This window comes from Sarcophilus harrisii, chromosome 1 (assembly GCF_902635505.1).
Source record: "Sarcophilus harrisii chromosome 1, mSarHar1.11, whole genome shotgun sequence".
NCBI classification, from domain to species: domain Eukaryota; kingdom Metazoa; phylum Chordata; class Mammalia; order Dasyuromorphia; family Dasyuridae; genus Sarcophilus; species Sarcophilus harrisii.
In genome coordinates this window covers 88,804,810-88,827,226 of record NC_045426.1, presented here as the reverse complement: position 1 = coordinate 88,827,226, position 22,417 = coordinate 88,804,810, and the positions used below count along the sequence as shown (strand labels likewise).

Sequence of the window (22,417 nt, the reverse complement as noted above, 5' to 3'; positions counted from 1 at the left end):
TATATGCTGGTGCTTAGGTTTTTAGTCATTATGTAATTATACACTCAGGCTGGAATAAGAGAACACAGATTTATCAGTCTATAGGGGCTTTACAAATATTACCTCATTTTTATGCTGACAACTACCCTATGAGGTAAATGCTGCAAGTATCCCCAATTTTATAGATTGATAAACTGAGGCAGAGCTCAGAGGACTGGCCCAGGATCACACAGGCTAGATTTGAACCCGATTCAAGTGTTCTTGACTTTGGGCCCAGTGCTTTTATCTCCTGCACCACATAATTAACTCATGCCTGAAAAGATCTAAAAATCCAACTCTAATCTGGTCCTAACCCTTGTGTTTCAGAAGGTAAGCTCCTTGGGGGCAGATTCCTTTCTTACATTTGTATCCTTAGCACCTCCCATAGTTCCTGGCACCTCGGAGGCACATAATAAACATTTTTTGGTGGATGGGGAGAGAGCCACAATTATACCCGGAGTGAGTGATAAGGTCAGGAATCTTCATCCTCTTACAGTACTGGCCCAGAAATGACTTCATAAAGAGAGAAGGAAGACCCAGGCTTTAGGCTCGGAGACGAAAGCTCCCTCCTTTGAGGCCCTTGGGTGGGACCAGCTGCAGACATGACCAGCAGCAAGTAGTTATTTCATCACTCGTAGCCATGCCAGCTTCACGCTAAGCAGCCATCTGCCCAGTCCATGTGTGGTCCAGCTCAGGCGGATGGTGATGAAGTCCTGGACCAGGGAATCCTAGCCCAGCAGCTCACCAGCTAGGGGACACTTTGAGCAAGTCCCTTCTTTTATGGGGCCAGCCATCTCATTTATAAAATGGGGGATAGGGTAGATATCCTCCAAAGTCCTTTCCAGCTCTAAATTCTGTGCTCCTTCAGTATCTAATCACTAACCTATTAAGGCAAATGGCTGTGACCATTCTGTCCTGGAGGATACCAACAGGTGGCTGGTGGTAGGGGAGGATCCTGGGGTACCATCCCCAGAGGGGGAGAACAGCACAGCCTATGCCCTTGATGCCCATTCCCCTGATAGTTAAACAGAAGCTCATATACCACTGCTCTCTGACTTCCCTCCCCCACCCCTACCTCCAGGCTGCAGCTTTCCCTCTTCTGGTCTTGCATTGAGTTTGGGGCTGGAGAAAGGGGAAAATGGGGGTACAGGAGGGGAGGTGGATCTCCTTTCAACTGCCCTCCCTTTTCCAATCCTATTTGTCTCCCTCCTCCTTCTTCCTGCCCCAGGGAGACTGAGAAACTGTTCTTGGTCAGATAGAAGGAAGTTTGAGCTCCAAGTTTTTTCCCAAGGGCCCCTCTCCAGACCCCGCCCTGTCTCCTCCCTCACCCACCCCCCAACACACACACACTCAGCCCTGGGCCCTCGCCAGTGCCCAAACTGTCTCCACTGGGCGCTATTTGATTGCACGAGATATTCTGTAACAAGATAATAAGCTCCCAATCAATGCAGCCATTCTAACCCCGGGTGCCTCCCCCAGCCTGCCAGCCGCAAGGCACCAGCCCTGTGGCCGGGATCAATTCCCAAGTCTCCCTAACAAGCCCCACACCACATGCCCTCCCCCTCAAAAAAAAATCTTCTTATGAAATAACTTCTGCTTACTCTACCAAGGCTCAACTCTAAGTCCGGGTGCCAGGGGAAACTGAAAAAAATATGGAAGGATGGATGGAGAGGGCCAGACCGGGGCAGTAAAGTGGTGGAGAGAGCCAAGCAGGCCTTCCCTGTCCCTAGGCCCCTGGAGATGCACACTGCCCCCTTCCCATCCCTATCTCCCTAGCTCAGGTGCCCATCTGAGAAAAGTGCTGTTAGCAGTCCTTCAGACAGCCTCCTTTCCCCTACTGAACCACAGGAAATAAGGACTGAAAGGGACCTCATAACGGGAATCTCAGAGCCCTCAGGGATCTTGGAAATCTACTCTGTCCCTCAGCTCCCCCTCCAACATCTGATTTTATAGGGGGAGAAGCTGGGAACTGGAGTTAAGAAGCTTGCCCAAAGCATCCACCCCCAGAGCATCCTGCCTCCACATCCTCCTTCAGCTTCCCCCTCCTCCTCCAGCCCCTGTCCCAAGGACTGACCTCTCTTCAGCAGGCTGGCCCGATAGCGACCCTCCAGAGTGCAGTTCCAGCGCTCAAAGCGGAACTGGTACTGGCACTCGAGGGCGCTCATGCTGATGGCCTCCATGAGGGTCTCAGCCACACCCGGATCCCGCCGGCACATGCGTCTCTGCTTCTTTTCCAGCTTGAGCCGGTCACACACCTTGTAGTGGGCCTTTGTGGCAGCCTCCTCCATTTCTGTGGTCAGCGGGAGGATGGTCAGGGGCTCACTGCCTGTCAGCCTGGGGACAGAGGAGACAGAGACACATCAGCCAGGCATCCTGACCACCCAAAAGTTCTGCATTGGGTCATCACCCAACACAGCGTATGAGGCAACGGGCTTAGAAGGATGAGAAGGACTGAGAGGGATAGAGAGGACACTGGAGCGGGGAACAGGGAATGGAAGAGAAGGCATGGAACAAATAACATGGAACTTCATCACCATCCGCCTGAGCTGGACCACACATGGACTGGGCAGATGGCTGCTGGATTTGACTAGAATAGGGATTTTTAGTAGTTTGGTAACTGTATTTCAACAAAGTTTCCTTTGTAATCTTGTAGTTTTTATTTTATTCATTTAAAAATATTATTCTGAGAAGCAGTCTATAGGCTTCTCCCTAGTGAAGAACCCTAGACCTAGAAGCAAGATTAACTCCTGGATCTGCCATTATCTCTCTATAGCATACTGAATCCCTGGGTCTATTTTCAGATACCAACTTGACCTTATGCATTTCCCATCCCATTTTCTGAGCCTTAGTTTCCTCCTCTGGAAAACAAGAGCTTTAGACTAGATTATCTTGGCCCCCTGCTAACTTTAAATTCCAGCCTGAGACCCCCACAGATTCCAAAAACCCAATTTCCTGGGAGCAAACTCAGTAATTATCAACTGAACCCTTTTCAGCTCAGAGAGGATACACTGTCAGAATCACTGATCTGTCTAAATGGCTAGTGTCTGCCAACTAGTCTGCATAGGGGACAGAAAGACCCAAGTTCAAGTTTGACTTCAAATATTTATTGGTTCTTGATCTTGTGTGATCTTGAATAATTCTGCCTCAGTTCCTTATCTATAAAATATGGATTAATGATAGCAATTATTTCCCAAGATTGTCTTAAAGATAAAATGAGATATTTATAGAGTTCTTTGGAAAATGAGAGGACTCTCTTCTCCTTTTTCTCTTTCTTGTCCTTTAAGATCAAGAGGATTAGCTCAAGAAATCTCCTACCTCTTCCTGGCAGCCCTATTCTTCTCATCCAAAAAACCAAAATCCTCTTCATAGAATCATCCAATCTCATTCTTCAAAGACACTTCAGAAACCAGCTAGTTTAGCCCACAACAGAGCAAGAAGCTCATCTTCATTCTCCCCAATAAGTGATCCTGCCTCTATTCAAAAAATACAAATCAATTCAGATGAGTACTTTCTCTGCCCCACCTCTGAAAGCAACTTGGTAGCATAATCTCTAGTGGTTAAGCTGTAGGATAAACAATTATCAGTCACTTGCTGTGTGCCAGGTTATGTATTCAGAGCTAAGAGCACAAACCAGATTGTGTGTCAGAAGAGGTAATAATTTAAAGTATCTGCTATGACATGTATTCATATTTAAAACACATACACACACACACACACACACACACACACACACACACACCAGAATGTGATGGGGCAAAGGAAAGCAAGGGCTATTGGGAAATGAGAGAAAAAAATATATTCATAGTGTCATGGAAAGAGCATCAGATTTGAAGTCAGAGGATTTGGTTTCAAATTCAGACTTTGTAACATTCTACTTTTAGGACCGACAAGTCACACGCCTGGGAAGTTACATTTCCCCACCTGTAAAATTAAGGGGTTACACTAAATGTCTTCTAGACTCAAATGCTTATTAAGTACTTCCTGTATGTACCAAGGACTGGGGATACAGAGAAAATAGGGGGAAAAAGAAGAAAAAGAAAAAAAGGGAGAAAAGAAAAAAGAAATTTGCTCTCAAGGACTTTACATTCTAATGGGGGAAAACAGTAGTTTCATAGAACCACAAATTTAGAGATAGAAGAACTTAGGAGATCATGGAGATCATTTGACAGACAACTGACAAAACAGGGGAACAGAAAAATAAAGTGAATTGCTAAGAGTTATACAGTTAATGAGTCTTAAATGCCATTTGAACCCAGGTTGTCCAGACTATTAATTCAATGCTTGCTCTACTATAATATACTGCTTCAATAATATACCTAAAAAGTTACATGCAAAATACATACACCTGGGGTAGTGGGAGAATTTGCGATCTTCATAAAAGTGGTAGATTCTTAAAAGCAAAGAACTCAAGGTATATCTATGGGGAAGGGGCATTCTAAAAAAGGAAAGCAAAATATACAGAAGATGAGATGGAAATGAGAATGACAAGATTAGGGGCCAGAGAATAATTCAATTTGGCTTAATATAGAATGCATGAAGCAGGGTAGGATGAGATCGGGATAGAAAGATAGGATGAGGCTTTCTCTGGAATTCCCTTTTCCACAAAGAAAATGTCTTTTGTATATTCCTAGCATCAGGGGGGAAACAACAGCACCCCCATCTCAATTCATTGCTGAGTAGGAAGATGCCCCAGGCAGGCAAATCATTATCTGGGAGTCCAAGAAGGAATTGAACAATGATACCATAAAGGGGGCCATGGGTTAGTGAGAACAGTTCAAAATTAAGTAATAATGAGCTCCCTACCACTCAAGATATACGAGGAGAGGCAACAGACCTTATGGAAAGTGGTTGTGCGGAGGGGATTCCTGTATCAGGCAGAGAGCTGGATCTCCAAGAGCCTTTCAAGCACTGAGAATCTAGAATTTGATGAACAGCAGCCAACATCTCCACTTGCCAGGCACAGGGAAGGGATGCTGCAAGCATTTGGCATGATTTTAATTGATAGGAATGGGAACTGGTTGGACAGGAATGAGAATCTGCTCCTCAACCCCCAGGACAGCTCAACCGCACAATTCCCTCCAGGGCTGGAGGTATGGCAAGCCTCCCTGTGGTATCTGACTCCTGAGGGAGGCACATAGGAGGAGAGAAAAGAACAGGTAAGTCCGAAGGATCCTTGCTGCATTAGGGGCAGGAGTGGGGAATGTGGCCACGTGCTTCATTCCCAAATGATGCTTCCTGAGGAACCAGATCTATCTTCAACAAGGACAGTTAGCCACTTAAGGGTGCCATCTGTAGGGTATAATACTCTACCAAACCATTCGTGAACATCTGCTTATCTTCTCTGTCCCCTGCCTCCATCCCCAACTCCAGATAGGGTGCACTTTGAGGCAGCAAAATGGTGCACATAGCACTGGACTGGGAGTCAGGAAAATTCATCTTCTTGAGTTCAAATCTGGCCTCAGATACTTAAAAGCTGTGTGACCCTGGCCAAATCACTTAACCCTGTTTGCCTCAGTTTCCTCATCTGTAAAATGAGTCAGAGAAGAAAATGATGAACTACTCCAGCATCTTTACTAAGAAGATCTCAGATGGAATTCTGCAAACACTTGTAAGCATTTCATCATGAAGAGGTGAATATAATGGAATGAGTGAAGAATAATATATATTGCATTAAGGTTTGCAAATCACTTTATATATATTAACTCATCCTGTTCTCCCAACAACTCTGTGAGATAGATGATATTATTATAAATCCCATTTTTACAAATGATGAAAATAAGGCTAAGAGATTATATCCCCAGGGTCACCCAGTGAGTTCAAATTCAGGTCTTGCTGACTCCAAGTCCTATGCTCTATTCATTGAGTTACCTGGCTGGCTTGAAAGCTCCAAATCTCTAATATTTGTCTCTCTGAGTATCAAAGCTGGAAGAGTACTTAGAAAAGAAACTCCTATTTTCAAAAGGATCTTAGCTTTAGATATGGCAGAGTTCTCTGATGTTAGTTTCCTTAGCTCATATACAATAAAACCATGATCTCCAGAAAGAGGGGATGGGTCCAATATCACACAGCTAAGAGATACCAGAGTCATACAGAAAACCCAGATCTCTCCCTATGATGCACCCCCTTCTTTCTCCTTTCAAGCTATTTCTGCAAAGGCAACATTTCTAGGATCAGGTTGCTCTCTTCTTTAAAATCCATCTGTGGCTCCCCATTGTCTTAAGTAGGATACACCAAGCCCTGATAAGAAAAATCTCAGTTCTGATGCTATTCAATGCCCCCAAATATGAAGAATGAGGTCATGTAACATTCCTTCAATGAATGCCAATAATTGGATCCCCAAAAAATAATATTTCAGGGCAGGTAAGTGGTACAGTAGATAAAGTGCCAAGACTGAAATCAGAAAAACTCATCTTCCTGAGTTCAAATCTGGCTTCAGACATTTAATAGTTGTGTGACCCTGGAAAAGTCATTTAGTTCCATTTACCTCAGCAAATCTGTATCTGTAAAATGGGCAAACCATTGCAGAATCTTTGCCTGGAAAACCCCAAATGGATTGTGAAGAGTTGGACACAATTGAAACAAATGAATAGCAACAACAAAACAATACTAGACAAAAAATTGCAAGGGCCAGGGAAGGTTAATTCAATTAGGCATTTATTAGGCACCCCTATGTACAAAGTTTAATAAAATATAGTACTTGTTCTCTTGGAAATCATTGTTTATTAGGGGCATAAGATCCAAACACGAATAGCTATGATGTACTGTTCTATAAACATAGGTGGGAAGCACAAATGGAATGTTCTATGAGGTCCAAAAGGAGAGTCCCTTATTGACTAGAGGTTGGGAAGGAGGAGGAGGTAGAAATCCAAGAAGGTTTCTTGGAGTTGGGCTCTAAAGGATAGATAATCAGTTGAATATGGAGAGGGAACTCCTTCTAGCTATAAGCAAAGAGACAGGGATGGCTTGAGACTAAATGATAACACAGTGAGGTTTCCAAGCTTTACAGTTAGATTTGGTGATTATCTATTAATGCTCTTATTGAGAAGGAACTTTGTCCACACATGAAGCCATTTTAGATGTTTTTCACGTATACATTGGACTAGATGTCCACTGCAGACTTCTTTAATCCTCACAGTCTATGAATACAATTATGACATGTATGATTTTTTTTCATTTATAGAAAAGAAAATAAATTTTGTCTCCACATTTTATTGCTGGAACATTCTGTGGCCATTATATGGAACATTCTCCCTCCCTGCAATGGTCCTATTGGTTCCATCTTGACATTGAGGAAAGAGAACTGAACAGTTAGAAAGGACAGCTGGCTCTTCTGCTAACTTCCTGTATGCCATTGGACAAATGAGCTCTCCTCTCTGAGCTTCAGGTTTCTAGTAAATAACATGGAGTGGGACTAGGTAATCGCTGAGGACCTTTCCTACTCTCATTCTGTATTTTCTGCATAAATACCTATAATAGGAGGTAGATTGGGAAAGTCTGGGCAGGATATAATCCAGAATAATAACAATAATAGTGGCTAACATTCAACTCAATTTTGTTTAAAATATTTATCAATATTATTTTGCAAGGCTCTGTGTTTTATGGGGGGAAAGCAAAGGTAAAAAGGGACATGCTCTCTGCTCCCTGACCTGTTGCAGGGAGGATGCATTTACATTTCATTTGATTATTCCATTTGATCTTTACAATCACCTCAAAGATGAGAAGAATAAAATATTGTCATCCCCACTGTATAGACAGAAAAACTGAGGAGAGGGGAAATAGTTTGTCCGATGTGATACATTAAATATCAGAGTCAGGACTGGATTCTAAGCCCTCTGACCGCTGATTGAGAGCCCTTTCTCCATTTACTAGGCTCTCAGGCAAAGTTCTGTAGAATGTCACCACAAAAGGGTCCCCCCCTTTCCCCTGTCCTAAGACCCCAGACAGGCAGAGAGCTTCCCAGAGGATATTTTATGAAGTCAGGGACAGGGCCCAAAGCTGATCCTTCAGCTCTCCCTGAGAGGGGGAACAGCAAGGCAGTCTACTCCATTTCTGTCCCCTGGTGTTATGTCCTACCTCCCAGTCATTCTACCCTCGGGCATGTCTGGCTTCCTGCCAGTCATACTCTACTCTCTTCTCCACCCCCTCCCTTAACCCACCATGTGTTGGCATCCATCCGTCTCCTCTCTTCTCTGCCCAGACAGTGCCAAAGGACACATTGGAGTGGGTCATGAATCACCCAGTTGGTCTGTGGGATGCCTCTAGCTGTCAATCATTCAGTCAGTCAATAAGCATTTATGAGTAGAATCACTGCGGATGGGGCCCATAGCTGGGGGACAGGAGAAGGGAGTGGAAGAGAAGAAAAAGTCAGGGAAGTGAATACAAAAGCAATAAAAAATACAACTCTGGCCCTGAAGAAATCCCACATGGTTCATCTGGGGCAGGCAGATCCAGGGGCAGGAATCCAGTAGAGAAGAAGTCATTGAAATCAAGTCATTATTATAGAACCTTAGCATCAGAACCAGAAGAGACCTCCAAACATCACCTTTTAGAGCTGGAAAAGCCCTTAAAGTCCATTTAGTTCAATCCTGCACTTTACAGATGGGGAAACTGAGACTCAGAAGGCAGTGAGTTGCCCAGATCCACTGGCCCACATGGGAAACAAGGAAGCAGAGCAAGGATTCCAAGTCAGATCTTCTGCTCACAGGCCCCTTTCCCTGGAGGCATGGGAAGGCTGTCATGGAGAGCAGAAGACGACCTGATTTATTTCAAACATTTGTTTAAAGCCGATTGTGTGGGTACAAGACACTGGTTTTGTTTTTTGTTTTTTGTTTTTTTTTTTTTACTACACTGGGTCAAAAGTTCTATAATCTTCTCAGTCTCCATAGTCGCTTCCTGAACCCTCCAAGATCTTGGTGAGTTATGGCCCGTGATGGGGCGGCATAAAAAGCCTGGCCTTGGGGCCAACCTGGTGAAAAGCTTCTCTAAACTGAGTTATCCTGGTCCTCAGGGACTCAATCCATCTCTCAGCAGCCCTGCAACTCAAACCTTTTTCAGTCAGGCAGGACCTGCCGGGGCCTGGGCTCACCTGATTTTTCTTGAAGAACTCAGGGTTACCTCCTAGCCAGATTAAACCATCAAGAGAGGCCTCTGGAACTACAGAGATTTAAAAAAAGACACTCTATCCCTGTCCTCAAGAAACTTCCAATCTAACAGGGGCATGGTATGAGAGGCTGCCCTAAAGGCTGGACAATAGCAGAGGCTGAACCCAGGGAAGAAGCCCAGGCCCAGCCTCCGTCCCAAGGTTGTACCAGTTGAAGTAACTTTCCCCTGCGGGCCCTTTCCCTATGGGGCCCCCAGAAGAGACACTGGGAAGCATTTGGCCGGAGCCCCCGCCTGTCACATCATCAGCTCTATTCTGGGAGCAGCTCAGTAGCCTGACCATCCCTCTCAGCACACAGCAATGCCAGCTAAGCTTCTCTGACCCCGACTTTAATGTCTGTCACATTATCTTTGAGGCAACTGAATCTCTCTCAATTTCTGTTTCTCAGAATCATGGAGTCTCAGAGCTGGAAGAGATTCTACCAAACAACAAATTCAACCTGATATGGAATTATTTCTTAAGAATTAGAGCTTTTTATATCTTTAATGAAACCTCTACCAGAACAGGTGTCCATTTCCAACAAGTGGTCATCCAGCCTCCACTTGTGGTCTCTCTCTCCTTCTCCTTTTCTCTTCCCCCCTCCCATCTCCCTCTGTCTCCCTTATACACAGAGAGAGAGAGAGAGAGAGAGAGAGAGAGAGAGAGAGAGAGAGAGAGAAACAGAGAGACAGAGACAGACAGATAGAGACACTAATCCCAAAAGAACAGGATGAAAGATAAGTACCTGAAGTAAATATACTTTACATCAACCTCAGGCCAAGGAAGCTGGTCCAAAGGGAAGAGATTTTTTTTAATCAGCATGAAAACAAAAATACATGCACTTTCTGCCACTGGGGATAGTTGATTCCATCTCAGAGTTTCTTTCCATTCCATTGACATCTTGTCCCCATTCCTACCTTCCATCTGGGTTCCCATCATGGATCGGTTAAGCTTACCCACACCCCCACAGGGAAAAGTGTCATTGTGACTATCTATAGCTATCTATATATCATATATATATATATATATATATATATATATATATATATCTCCCTGTATGACCTCTGGGTCTTATTCCTCATCTGTAAAATGAGGCAGTAAGATCAAATAGTGTCCAAGATCCTTTCCAACTCTAGATCTACAAACTTTGAAAGAAGGAAATGTTTTATTTTCATCTTTCTATTCCCAACACCCAGCACAGTGTGTAGCACATAGTAGCTACTTTATACATGATTGCTGATTAATTGACCTGTATAAGTCACCACCTTCTCCTTCCTCTAATTCATCCAACACAAGAATACTATGCTTGAGAGTAAAGGGACCTGGATTTGAAAACTAGCTCCAAGAACTTGCTAAGTGATCCTGGGTAAATCACTTCCCTTTCCCAAGTCTCATTTTCCTCATCTGAAAATGGAATCCTCAAACTACTTACTTCATAGGGATATTTGTGGGAGGTATTTTGTAAAACAATTCTCTAGAAATGTTCCCAAGTCAAAGGCTCCTTTGCTAGTGATGGCCTGAAGGAGATCCTGGATTGGATCCTTTCGGTGTTTCTGCCCCCACTATACCAACAGGCTATAGAATAGAGCTTTGGGCCTTAGCTAGGCCTCAGATGGCGTCTACATAGCATTTAAACTACTCTAAGAATGGTTGGACAATCTGACCTGACAGATCTGCCTTCTAAAAAAATCCACACATTTTGTTAAGCCTACAATGCAATTCATGGTTGTGAAGGATTTTCTTGTCCATTCCCACCATCTTGGGAACCTCTTAAATCCCTGTTATTGAGACAGGGCAGTAGAAGAATGATTTCTTGGGATAACTTTGCAAATTGACACACAGTAAAATGAACAGGAACAGGAGAATAATTTAAATTCCAACCTCTGACACTGTAGGTCACAACCCCACATAAGGTCATGGAATTGAATGTGGAGGTTGTGAAATTATGACTTATTATCAGTAAATGTTTGATTTGTAGACCTATTTTTGTATACCTATATACACCTGATGTCACATAAAATTTCTTATTGAAAAGGGGTCATAGTACAAAAAGTTTAAGAAGCCTTGATTTATACAATAACAACATTGTAAAAAACAATTTTAAAAGACATAAGAATGCTGATCAATTCAGTGAGGAAGACTCAGTGATATGTCATGCTATCCAACTTCTGAGAGAGGAATGATGGATTCAGGATATAGAATAAAACAAACATATAATGCACATATATGTCTACACACATATATATTATATAGATAGATGGTAGCTAGAGAAAGAGGGTAGGAGGGAGAGAGGAAGGAAGAGACAGAAGGGAGAAAGAGAATGGGGAGAGAAGAAGAGAAGAGAGAGGGAGGAAGGACATGACTTAAGTGGGAATTTCTTTTGCTGACTGCATATTTGTTACAAGGCATTTTTTGTTTGTTTTCAGTGAGGAGGGGATGGAGAGGAAAAGAAAATAAATGCTTTTTAATCTAAAAAATACAATTTAACTGAAAAGTATTGGATACGAGAGGAAAAAAAATAATAATAACAGCTGTCATTTATATTCTGAATTAGCATTTACAAATTACTTCTCTTATGGCTGCCTCATGGGGATGGGTGGCAATAGACATAACCATTCCAGAGCTACACTGATGCAGTGTGGAGGCCAAAAGATGCAAAGATGACAGGACCCAAAGACAGATTAGGAAGTCAGAAGATACAAGTCTGGAGAAAGAGAAACACACCCAGTCATAGGTATGGAAAGCAGTACATGAGAGAAACCGAAGCATGACCAGGCATCTTGAAGCATAAAATTTAAAGCTGACATGATACCTAGGAAGTCAACTAGTCCATCTCCCCTCTCCCTTTTTACAGATGAGAAAACTGAGGGCTAGAGAAAATGAGAAATTTAATGAGGGTCACACAGGTCATGAAGAACAGAGAAGAGATTTAAAGCCAGAACTTCTGAACTGAAGATGTAGAGGGAGAGATGGAGGGAGATAAAGACAGGCAGAGGCAGGTTAGAAAAAGATGAAATTGTGGAACAATAGTAGGTCAAAAGGAGAGAGATGTGGCAGTGAGAGGTCAGAAAGGGTTCCCCTGTCCCCTGAGGGAAAAAGAGAAGGGGGTTATCCTATCTAATAACAAGAATTAAGTCCACAAAGCTTTCATGGTCACAAAATACTTTCACAACAACCCTGTGAAATAAGGAGGAAACTGAAAGTTTCTCAAGAGGCTAAGCAGTCTCTTCATAGTCACACAGCTAGTTTTAAGGGACAGAACAAACTTAGAATTTTAACCCAGATCTCCTGAACCTCAACCCAAGATTTGTTCAGGCAGAGCACATGGCCAGTATGAAATTGCTGGCTGGAAGCTGTGGATTCCACTGTTTCGGCCAACCCAGACATACAGACCCTATGATCCCTGCCTTCCCCAGCCCATGCCCCTCGTCAAAGAAGGCCAGCAGACAGGAATGTGGAAGGGACCGCCAGCAGCTGCCTCATGCCCCTGCAGTGGGCCTGCCCTCCAGGTCAGCCCAGCCCTTCCAGGATTCAAGAGGGTCACCAGCACAATCCCATTCATTAAGAGGAAGAATCACCAGTTGCTTTAGGGAATTTACACTTCCAGACAGAGAGAGAGGGGAGACCCAGAGGGCAATTTGCTGTGGGGCAAGGAGCTCTGGACTAGGAAGCTCCGACTTCCCATCTAGCTCTTCTCTGTTTTCCTTTAGACAAATCATTCCCTCTCTGATCAGATCCCCCTCCTGTAACATAGGGAGAATCATACTGTACTGCCCACCTTATGGGATTGTGATGAAGAAAATACTTTATAAATTACAAGCTGCTTTAGAAATGGAAACTCTGAATTCAAGCAACAAATATTTATTGTGCAAGTTGTATACAATGTACAATGCAACATGCTAGTGATACAAAGAAACAATAGCACTGAAGGAGATTAAGAGATACATGATAACTTGAGGGATAAAGAATGCAGACTAGACTAGGGTTTAAGAGAAGGAAATGATGTATAAGTAAAGCCCTGGTACAAGATAGAAATCATAAGAAATGGAGGTGAGGAGAGACTGCATTCTAGGCAAAGGCAGAGAGGAAGGAGACGGAATCTTAAATCCAAGTAATAGGTGAAGGGGGAATAAGAGCATTCAACTGGAAAGGTAGCTGGAGCCAGTTTGGCTGGAAAGGCCAAGCTTGAGAGTTTGGATTTTACATTAGCAGCAATAAGGAGACACTGAAGCATCCTGATCAAGGAAGTGGAAGACTATTTTAGCAACTGGGTGGAAGATGGATTGGAGAAGAGAGAGATGTAGGAAAAGCCAACTAAGGTTGCACCATTCAACTATGAAGCCCCTATGTCCAGGCACATCAATTTTGACCCTGAAAGCAGGAATTAGGCTGTTCTTACCAGAAAGAACTTTAGGGGAGATCTGGTCTAGTCCCATCAATTTATGCTAAGGAAATTATCACCTCGAGAGGAGAAAGGGACTTGCCAAAAAGTCCCACAGCTAACAAATAGAGCCCAGATTCAAACAGCTCATCTGATTCGTAATCTGATTCATGTATCATTCTCTACATCACCAGTAGACCAAAATACACCAAAATACCTGGTCACTTGTAGGTCCTGAAAAGCAACTGCAGTCCCAAACCTGCCACTGACTGCTCAATATCTGGACAACTCACTAGAATTATCTCAGAAAACAAGGACAATAAAGATCCTTTCTATCTCATTGACGTGGCAACCATAAGAAAATGCTTTTTTGTGTGATACACTATGGTATTACTGAGCTTGCAGTATGCAATTTCCATTGTGTTTGATCTAAACACTTATTAAGTACCTACTGTATGCTGAGATAAATAATATTTCCATTAGCCCCAGTACCTATAGGGAACTCATAGGCTAGTACGATAAGACACATGTACAGGTATGCTAAAAGAGTTTAGCTTTTGAATTTGGCAATAAAAGAGGAGTTGTTTTTCAAAGGGCAGAGAAGGTAAGGGGGAAGGAGGAAGAGAAGAGCCTCTATACAAGGAAGAGAGCTCCAGATAAAGAGGACAAGCTTATTTGGGGAGTTATAAGCAGTCCAGTATGGTTAGATATGGTATTATACCAAGAGTAGGTTAAGAAATTGTGGTGGGCCTTGAATTACAAGTGGAAGATATGGCAGTGGGGAATCATTGAAGAATTTTGAGTAGGAAAATGTGATTTAAAAAAAAGACAGAGCTAACTTTATAGTTAAGTGCTTTGCTCAGAGTCTCATTTGATCACTGACCCTTCTAACACATTATTAAACCTGTGCAGTAGGAAGATTATTCAGGCATTATGTGCAGGATGGGACAGCTGAGTTGTATAGTGGGATTGAGTGCTAGACCAGGAGTCAGGCAGATTCATCTTCCTGAGTTCAAATCTGGCCTCAGACCCTTACTAGCTGTCTAATGTAAGATAAGTCATTTAGCTCTTTCTGCCTCAGCTTCCTCATCTGTAAAATAAGCCAGAAAAGGAAATAGCAAACTTTTTAAAAATAGAGCTGGGAGAAGCAAAACTACTCCAGTATCTTTGCTAAGAAAATCTTAAATGGGGTCATGAAGAGTTGGACATGACTAAAACAATTGAACACCAACAAAAATATGCAGGATGGATTTGATGAAGAGAATATGAGAGAAGGAAAACTAGTTAAGAGGCATCCTCATCATCCAGAAGGGAAACAACTTAGATCTGACCTAGAGTGAGACTCTCTCGAGTCCTCGAGTCCTCAGAGGAAAGGAAGGCTTGGATACAATTCAAGAAATACTGCAGAGGTAAAATCAGTAGAGCTTTGCCAAATGATTAGATGTGATCAAGCAAAAGTAGAAATGGGAGTCTAATTTGATTGTCTAACCAAATATGTGATGTCAGTTAGTTGGACACTACCCCCATTTTAGACATGAAAAAACCAAAGCTCAAAGAGATGAAATCACTTTTTTTGTAACCACAAGCAAGTCCCTTCCCCTTTATGCACCTCAGTTTCCTCTTCTGAAGAGTGAGAGAGTTTTAGTAGCTGGCAGTTCTATATTACTTTGCCAATACCAGAGGCAAGATCCCATTCAGAAGTAAGACAAAAGAAAATAATGAATCTTAATAGAGTTTGGGGGGTGGAAGAGAGGGAAGCAAGAATGGTCATATGACTGAGCAGGCTAGTTATAACTAATTATAATTATTAGCTAAGGTAATTCATTTTCCTCTCTGGGCCTGGGTTACCCCATCCCTAAAATGGAAAATAACTGGGGGACTCTGTGTGTGTGTGAATATATATAAATATATGTGTGTATATATATATATAGTATATATGTATTTGTATATTATATATATATACATATAAAAGAAATATACTAGTATATTAATATGCTATTATATATTTATATATTATATGTTGAATATATATATTATATATTCATCGTCTGCCTCACAAGGCTCTTTGGAAGCAAGTCCATAGAAGTGTTAAATGCTAAAAGAATGGAAGCTATAATTATTACCCTCATTTCCCAAGAACTGTTTCTAGAATCAAATGATATGGAGGTGGAAAAAGCCCTTTGGGAAGTACCTAGTACCAGGACAAAGGGAAAAGAAGGCACTGGCTTTGTTTTGTTTTGTTGCACTAGGATGGCATGGAGGCCACCCCTTTTGCTCTGTTGGTTGTTAGGGGCTTTTCAGAGGACAACACGCTCACTCATCCATCTTGGCTCTGGGGCTGGTTTCTTTCACAGCTGCTGTCTAGCCACAGGAACGACCTAAGTGTGCTTTCGTCTACAAAAAGGAAGAGTCGTGCTTAGTAAGCATGGTCCGGCCCTCTAGATAATCCAACGTGTGACTTGCTCCCAGTCTCACTTTGCTCATCTATAAAAATAAGGCATTTTAGGCCCCTCCAAGCACTGACATCCTGTATTCTATGTTCCAAAGTCTCTCCAAGATCTGAAGTCCTATGGAACCATGATCTCCCCCCACAGACCAAGGACACATTCACAAATATCCATTGTTCATAACATGGTACAAAACATTAAAGTTGGAGGCCTAGGAGCTGACTTGAAATAGAAAGGGAAAGGCAAGATGGTTCTTCTAGGAAATATTAATCTTCCCTGACCATCCTGACTCTTTCTATCCTGAGACCATGTCATCCAGCTGCTCCCCTTGGGAGAAGCTGACCTTCCTAGCTAGACTGGAAGCTCCCTGCAAGCAACAAGTTCCTATGACCTGTCTCACTCAGGAAATCAAGCCCATAGGAGCTGCTCAGGTCTGCCTGGATTGAGGGAGATCCAGAAATTACCTTTGGAGATATTCCAGAGTGGGTTGGTGAAAGGACTTCAGGTATAAAGAGTTACATGTCCCAGTTTGGGACCCCAGAGAAGAAATTCCATCCCTAAGTCTCAGATGCCTCATCTATAAAATAGAAATAATACTTGCTCTCTTTCCCTCACTATGTTGGTGTTCAAAGTTTTTTCCTCACTTTAAAGGATTAAAGAAATGGGTATTTAAAATAACACTTACCCTATGAGTATAACTGGTCCTTAAAACAGCCCTCCATGTCTCTGGTGCAATAATGGCAACTATTTAGAAAGAATTATTTGAGTGGACACAGGAAGGTGCAATTGAACAAATATCTCTCCTTCCCCTCTATCCTTCTAAAATCCCACCATCAGCTTCATTCCTTGTACACACACACACACACACACACACACACACACAGTCTCCAAATACTCAATAGAATGGGATTTTGCCCTGGGTTTCTTGGTTGGAATGATCAGGTCTGAGGAAGCAGAAAGCCCTTGGATACTTATTAGAAAGCCAAGTTCACAAGGCTGAAAGAGAACTTGAGGGAGAGTGCATGTAGTAAACCAACTGCTCTAACATAGGAATTCTCATTTTGGCGTCTTTGACAAGTGAACATCCAATCCGCTTAAAGCCCTCCAAGGGCCAGGAACTTCCATGGCAGTCCATCAAATAGTGGCTTCCAACAATCAGAACTAGGTTGGATCCTATCAGTCTCGGTAACTTTCTTTCCCCCCTTGAAAATGGGAGCCCTTGGAAAAGTGATCCAATAAAAGGCAGGCAGGGGACCTTCCCTCTACCCACATCTCCATGACCAGTTCTGTCTTCTCTACTAGGTCTGATGGGAATATGATGGCTGTTTGGGGCACTCTGGGGGAGAAGAGATCATACTTGGTCTAGTTGGCTTAGAACATCTTCAGGGAAAGAACATTTGATGAAGTTTTAAGAAAGCAGAGGTGCCCCCTTCCTTTCCATTTTGTCTTTGCCTATGGAAATCCTTTTCTTCTTCCTAGGGTAGCTCAGGTGAAATTTCCATCAGATGAGAGGAGGAAAAAAAATGAGCTAAGATCGGGAATCAATAAATGAACGAATAAACAGATAAATAAACATTAAATACCTCCTATGTGCTAAGCATTAGAGATGCAATTTTTTTTTAAAGTTAGATAGGATTGAGGATGGAAGGTAGGGATGGTTAGTGGGGAACAAAGGTTGGATAGAAAGGAAAGTATAGACAAACATAAATATACTTTCCCCTGTTACATAGGTTTTAATCCAGGCTGCACTGCCCTAGAGGGAGATCAAAGGTCACAGGCTGTCTGTACCGTCACAGAGAAGAGAGAGGGAATAAGGAAGTAGAGAGATAATCAAGCACCAGAAATGCAAGTATGGGAATGAAGGGGAGGGAGTGGAATAAAGAGTGGGAAGAGATTGGCTCCTTTAGCTCCTAACCCCAAGCCAATAAAGGTAAAGAATTACACAAGCAGGCTTGGATACAAGGCCTATTGTTTGCACCCTGGAGGAAGTCATGGATGGAGGAGGCTGATAGATGGCACCTTATTGATGGATGGGGGGCCAAGCCCAATGCCCCTGGGCCTAGCTTCCTGGAGGGGGCAGGGAGGGAGAGAGCAGAAAAAGGGGAGGGGACCACTACATAGGATTTGAGAGTTGCCAGGGAGGCGATCTGAGATTGCCTAATCTGACCTTCTCCTCATTTTGAAGAGAAAACTGGGTCAAAGAGGGAAAAGGATTTTACTCAGAGTACCAGAACCAAGACTTGGGCCAGGGTCTGTAAACTTCAAGTTCAAGGTGGGTTTGGGCCTAACCCATGGGAGTTTACTCCCAGTTTTCCCTAACTAACTTTCCCTAACTAACCCCTAACTTGGGCTTCCCATGGAATTCTACCTGCCAAAAGGAGACTCATGGGCAAAGTCTCAGGTTTAACCTGTGAGTGTAAAGTGACCTGTATTGAGCTGGTCCCTCACATCACTACCTGCCTGCCATGTTTAGAAGCCCCAGCATTCTGTCAGCACTTTCCCTTAAGAGATTATCTCCAGTTTACTCTAGTTTGCCCATAATTGCTTCCATGTTGTCTCTCCATTGGATAGTAAGCTCCTCAAGGGTAGGAACTTGGCATTTAGAGAATGTTTAACAAATGACAGACCATTTTCACCTACAAAAATTATTCCTGACTTGGGCTAATATCTGATATCAAACTGAGTTGTATTTCTTTAAAGTGTCGATACAAATTAGATGTAACCAGTTACTGGTACCTTAGAATGCAAGGGTTAACACACAGTAGAAGGGAATATCAATAAAGCACTTTACAAGTTTACAAAGTATAAACAGTTATTATTTTGATCCTTATAATACCAGGTAGTTAGTGGAAGAGTTATGCCCATTTTAAAGATGAGGAAACTGAGGCTAAGAAAGAGAAAGTGACTTTCCTGAATCCACTTTTTAGCTAGTAGTTTACAAAGTTGAGTCATGGGAGATAAGCAAGACATAATGTCATTCCCATTTTGCAGACAGGGAAAGCAGAGGTTATACCAAGTGAAGAGACTCATCACATCTTCCTAAAACACAAGTTCCATCATTCCATTCTCCTACTTTTTCAGGAACCTTCAGTAAACTGGCATTTTCTATAAAAACGAACCTTTCCCTCACCTACCCACCCATACATGTGCAATCCTTATCCTGGCATTCAAAGCCCTGACTTACCTTGACAGATTCCCCTACATTACCCATTGTGTCCCTGGCTTGCGTCCTATACTCTCTCCTGCCTCAGAATTCATTGACTAGATCATCCCTCATGCTTTAGCCCCTTCCAATGCTGAAATCCTCCTTTCAAGACCAGCTCAGGTGACATCTCCATCAAGTCTTACTTCATCTCCATCTCCCTCCAGCTAAAAGCGTTCTCTGCCGGCCCAGCTTTTCTTTTAACAATTGTAGCTCCCCTTTCCCCTTATATTTCCTTCCCCCTTTTCACCTATGTTTAACAGTCCCACACCCCACACCCACACATTTAAGATTTCAGTTTTTCTCTTTCTTAGTCTGGCCCACAGAAAGCTATTAACAAGTGTTGAATGATCCATCACTTTACAAAGGGATTCACACTCATGGTATCTGCTCTTCACAATAACCCAGAAGGGGTTCACATCCAGATGATTAAGATCACACCTTTCTCCCCATTTTACAGATAAAAAGATAAGCTCAGAAAACAGCAAGAACCTGCCCAAGGTAAAACTCCAAGGAAATGAAATCGGGTAGTCTTGCTGCTACACTAAAATGCCTCAATTCCACATCCATAAAATGGGAGTAGTAAATCTTGACCTTTATTCATCAAGTTGGGGGGGGGGCGGGGAGAAGGAAAGACCTATAATGTTCTATAGAGCAGGGAACTTATTATCATCATCATCATTATTACTTTTCTCACTTCTGTGGATCAGCCAGCCTGACAGACAGGGCCCGCTCAGGATAGGGGGAGCAGGACTCAGGGCGACAGGGATGGGGCCAAGGAGGGAGGACCCATGACAGCCCCAGCAGGTGTTGGGAGACCTGCCAGGCACCCCACCCCAGAGGAGATGGCCAGGAGTAGCCAAGCCAGGCAATGCTCAGCCTCTGGGACTGGGGGTGGGTGTGGGTATGGGGTAGGACCTCGGGGGGTGAGGGAGGAACAACTGACACTTTGGAGCCAGCCCAGCGTGGGCGACAGCCCCCCGGAACCTGGAAGCAGGAGGCACGACCCAGCTCCCCCAAGCCAAACCAAACCACAGCCCCCCAGACAGGAATCCCGACAGCTGTGCTGGGAACAGCGCCCGTCAGGAAACGAGCACGTCTCCAAACCTGCCCAGGCCCCCCGCCCGGATTCCTCAGGATTATCAGAGTTCCAAGGCAGTTGCCAGGACATTCCGGGAGTCCTGCTCGAGAGCTCCCTTTGCCCCCCAGCCCAAGGGTGACCAGAAGTCACAGATCATATGTTAGACATCATGGATAAAAGAATGTCCAAGCTGGGAGGGCCCTGAGAGACCATCTAGGCCAATGAGAAGACTGGGGCTCCCCAAAGCAAGATAAGTATTCAAGGGTCACCCACCCGGCTAATTACTGACAGAGTCGTGACTGGGTCCCAGTCCGCCTGGCTCCAAGGTTCAATGCCCTTTCCACTAGTCTCTGTTGACTCCAAACACAACTGACTTCAATTCAACAAACTTATTAAACACTATGCATGAGACCCTATGCCAAAACACAGCACTCATTTAGGAGTCTCACGTCCATATGCTGCTCCTTTGCTGCGGGCAGCCTACAGTCACACATTATCATTGCCCTCTCTGGGATTCAGCAAATCCCAGAACCAGCCCAGGACAAATGGGTTCTCATCCCAGGGCACCAATAAGCAGGGGGAGAATGAGCCTAAAATACATGTCAAACTATTATGCATTCCCCAGGACAACATCCCATCTTCCTACTAGGTTGTAAGCTCCTTATGGGCAGAAACTGTCTTTTGCTCTTTTTGTATCTCTAGTGCTCAGCAGGGTGCCTAATAATTTATAGGTACTTAATACATGTGTAGTGATTGATTAATTGCCTGATCCATTGCACTCTGGTGGTAGGAGAGGGGTCAGATTGCTCCTCTCTTATACCCTCAATTGGATTATTCTGTGGCATCTCACACCCCATCCAACTGTTTTTGGCCCAAGTGTTCCCCCATCCACAATGAGAGAGGTTGGGTAGAACACTGGTCCTTTTAGCTAGCAGGGAAAGGATGCCAACGAGACCCCCACGACCTTCCAACCATCTTGGATTGTTTAGATAGGGAACAGAACTTTGGCTATGGAATCAGAAATCTGGAGTTAAGCATTTTAACTCCAATATTTCTTAACTGTGGGATTTCCTTCTCCTGAGTCTTTTCCTTCTCTACAAAATAAGAGATAATCTTTTATCAGAATTGCTATGAGAAAAATGTTTCACACAACTTAAAAGTCTATAGAAATGAGAACTATTATCTTAACAACCCACTGGGGGGGGGGGGGAGGAGATGATGAGAGAAGAAAAAAAGAAGTAAAAAAGGTGTGCACCAGAGAACAAAAGAACAATTTATAAGAAAGATAAAGAAAAGATAGACACACACGAATATAATTTCTGATACTGATGTATATACTTTCTTGAACTGGTAATTTGTTGCTGAATATTTTGAATCCTCCCTGATGTTTTGTGGATACATGATGATGTTCTCTTTTGTTTTGTTTTATTTTGTATTGTATTCCTTTTCTTTTTTCTTATTCTGATTTTTTAATAAAAATTTTTTTAAAGATTACACTCTCTCCAAGTCATAGTCAGTTATCAGTTCCTACCTATTTTTCACTCCCAATTCTCATACATCCCTTCTTCTCTTCTAGGAAGTTATAATGCATTAAGTACCAGACCTAAATTCAAATCAGAATTCAGATACTTACTATGTTTCTTGTACAAGTCACAAACTCCAACTGCCTCAGTTTCTTCAACTGTAAAGGGGAAGTAGATGATAATAAGAGCATCTACTTCAGAGTTATTGTGAAGGTGAAAGGAAATAACATCTGTAAAATATTTATAATCATTGGCACTTAATAGGTGTTAATAAATGCTTTATCTCTTCCCTTCCTCTCCCTTTCTTCTACCCCACTCATCTCTGAGCTTGATATTATACTTTTCTCCCATTATCTCCCTTGCAGCAGGGCTCTTCCTCCCTTTCCTCTACTTACTTATTCCGATCTTTACATTTCTGTCTCTCTCCCCCAGAGCAGAAATGTCCTCCTCCTTCCAATTTCCATCTCTCCAAACTGTGTCTAATTCTTTAAGATTGAGCAAATGCTACCTCTTCTAGGAAACCTTCACTGACTAGCCCAGTGGAAAAGGCTCCTTCCCCTTTGCTGAGCTCCTTCCTGCAGCGTCACTATCTATCATAGGACTGTCCGCCTGGTTCAGCTCTCCAG

The 22,417-nt window shown here is 43.1% G+C and overlaps 1 protein-coding gene across 1 annotated transcript in view; it reads right to left on the bottom strand.

The window, feature by feature from the left end:
• WNT9A (Wnt family member 9A) overlaps window positions 1–22,417 on the bottom strand; it is a 78,395-nt gene that overhangs the window by 20,004 nt on the left and 35,974 nt on the right. The window contains exon 2 of the mRNA XM_012543444.3: window positions 2,093–2,352. Within this exon, the coding sequence (XP_012398898.1) occupies window positions 2,093–2,352 (260 nt within the window). The remainder of the gene's footprint in view (window positions 1–2,092; window positions 2,353–22,417) is intronic.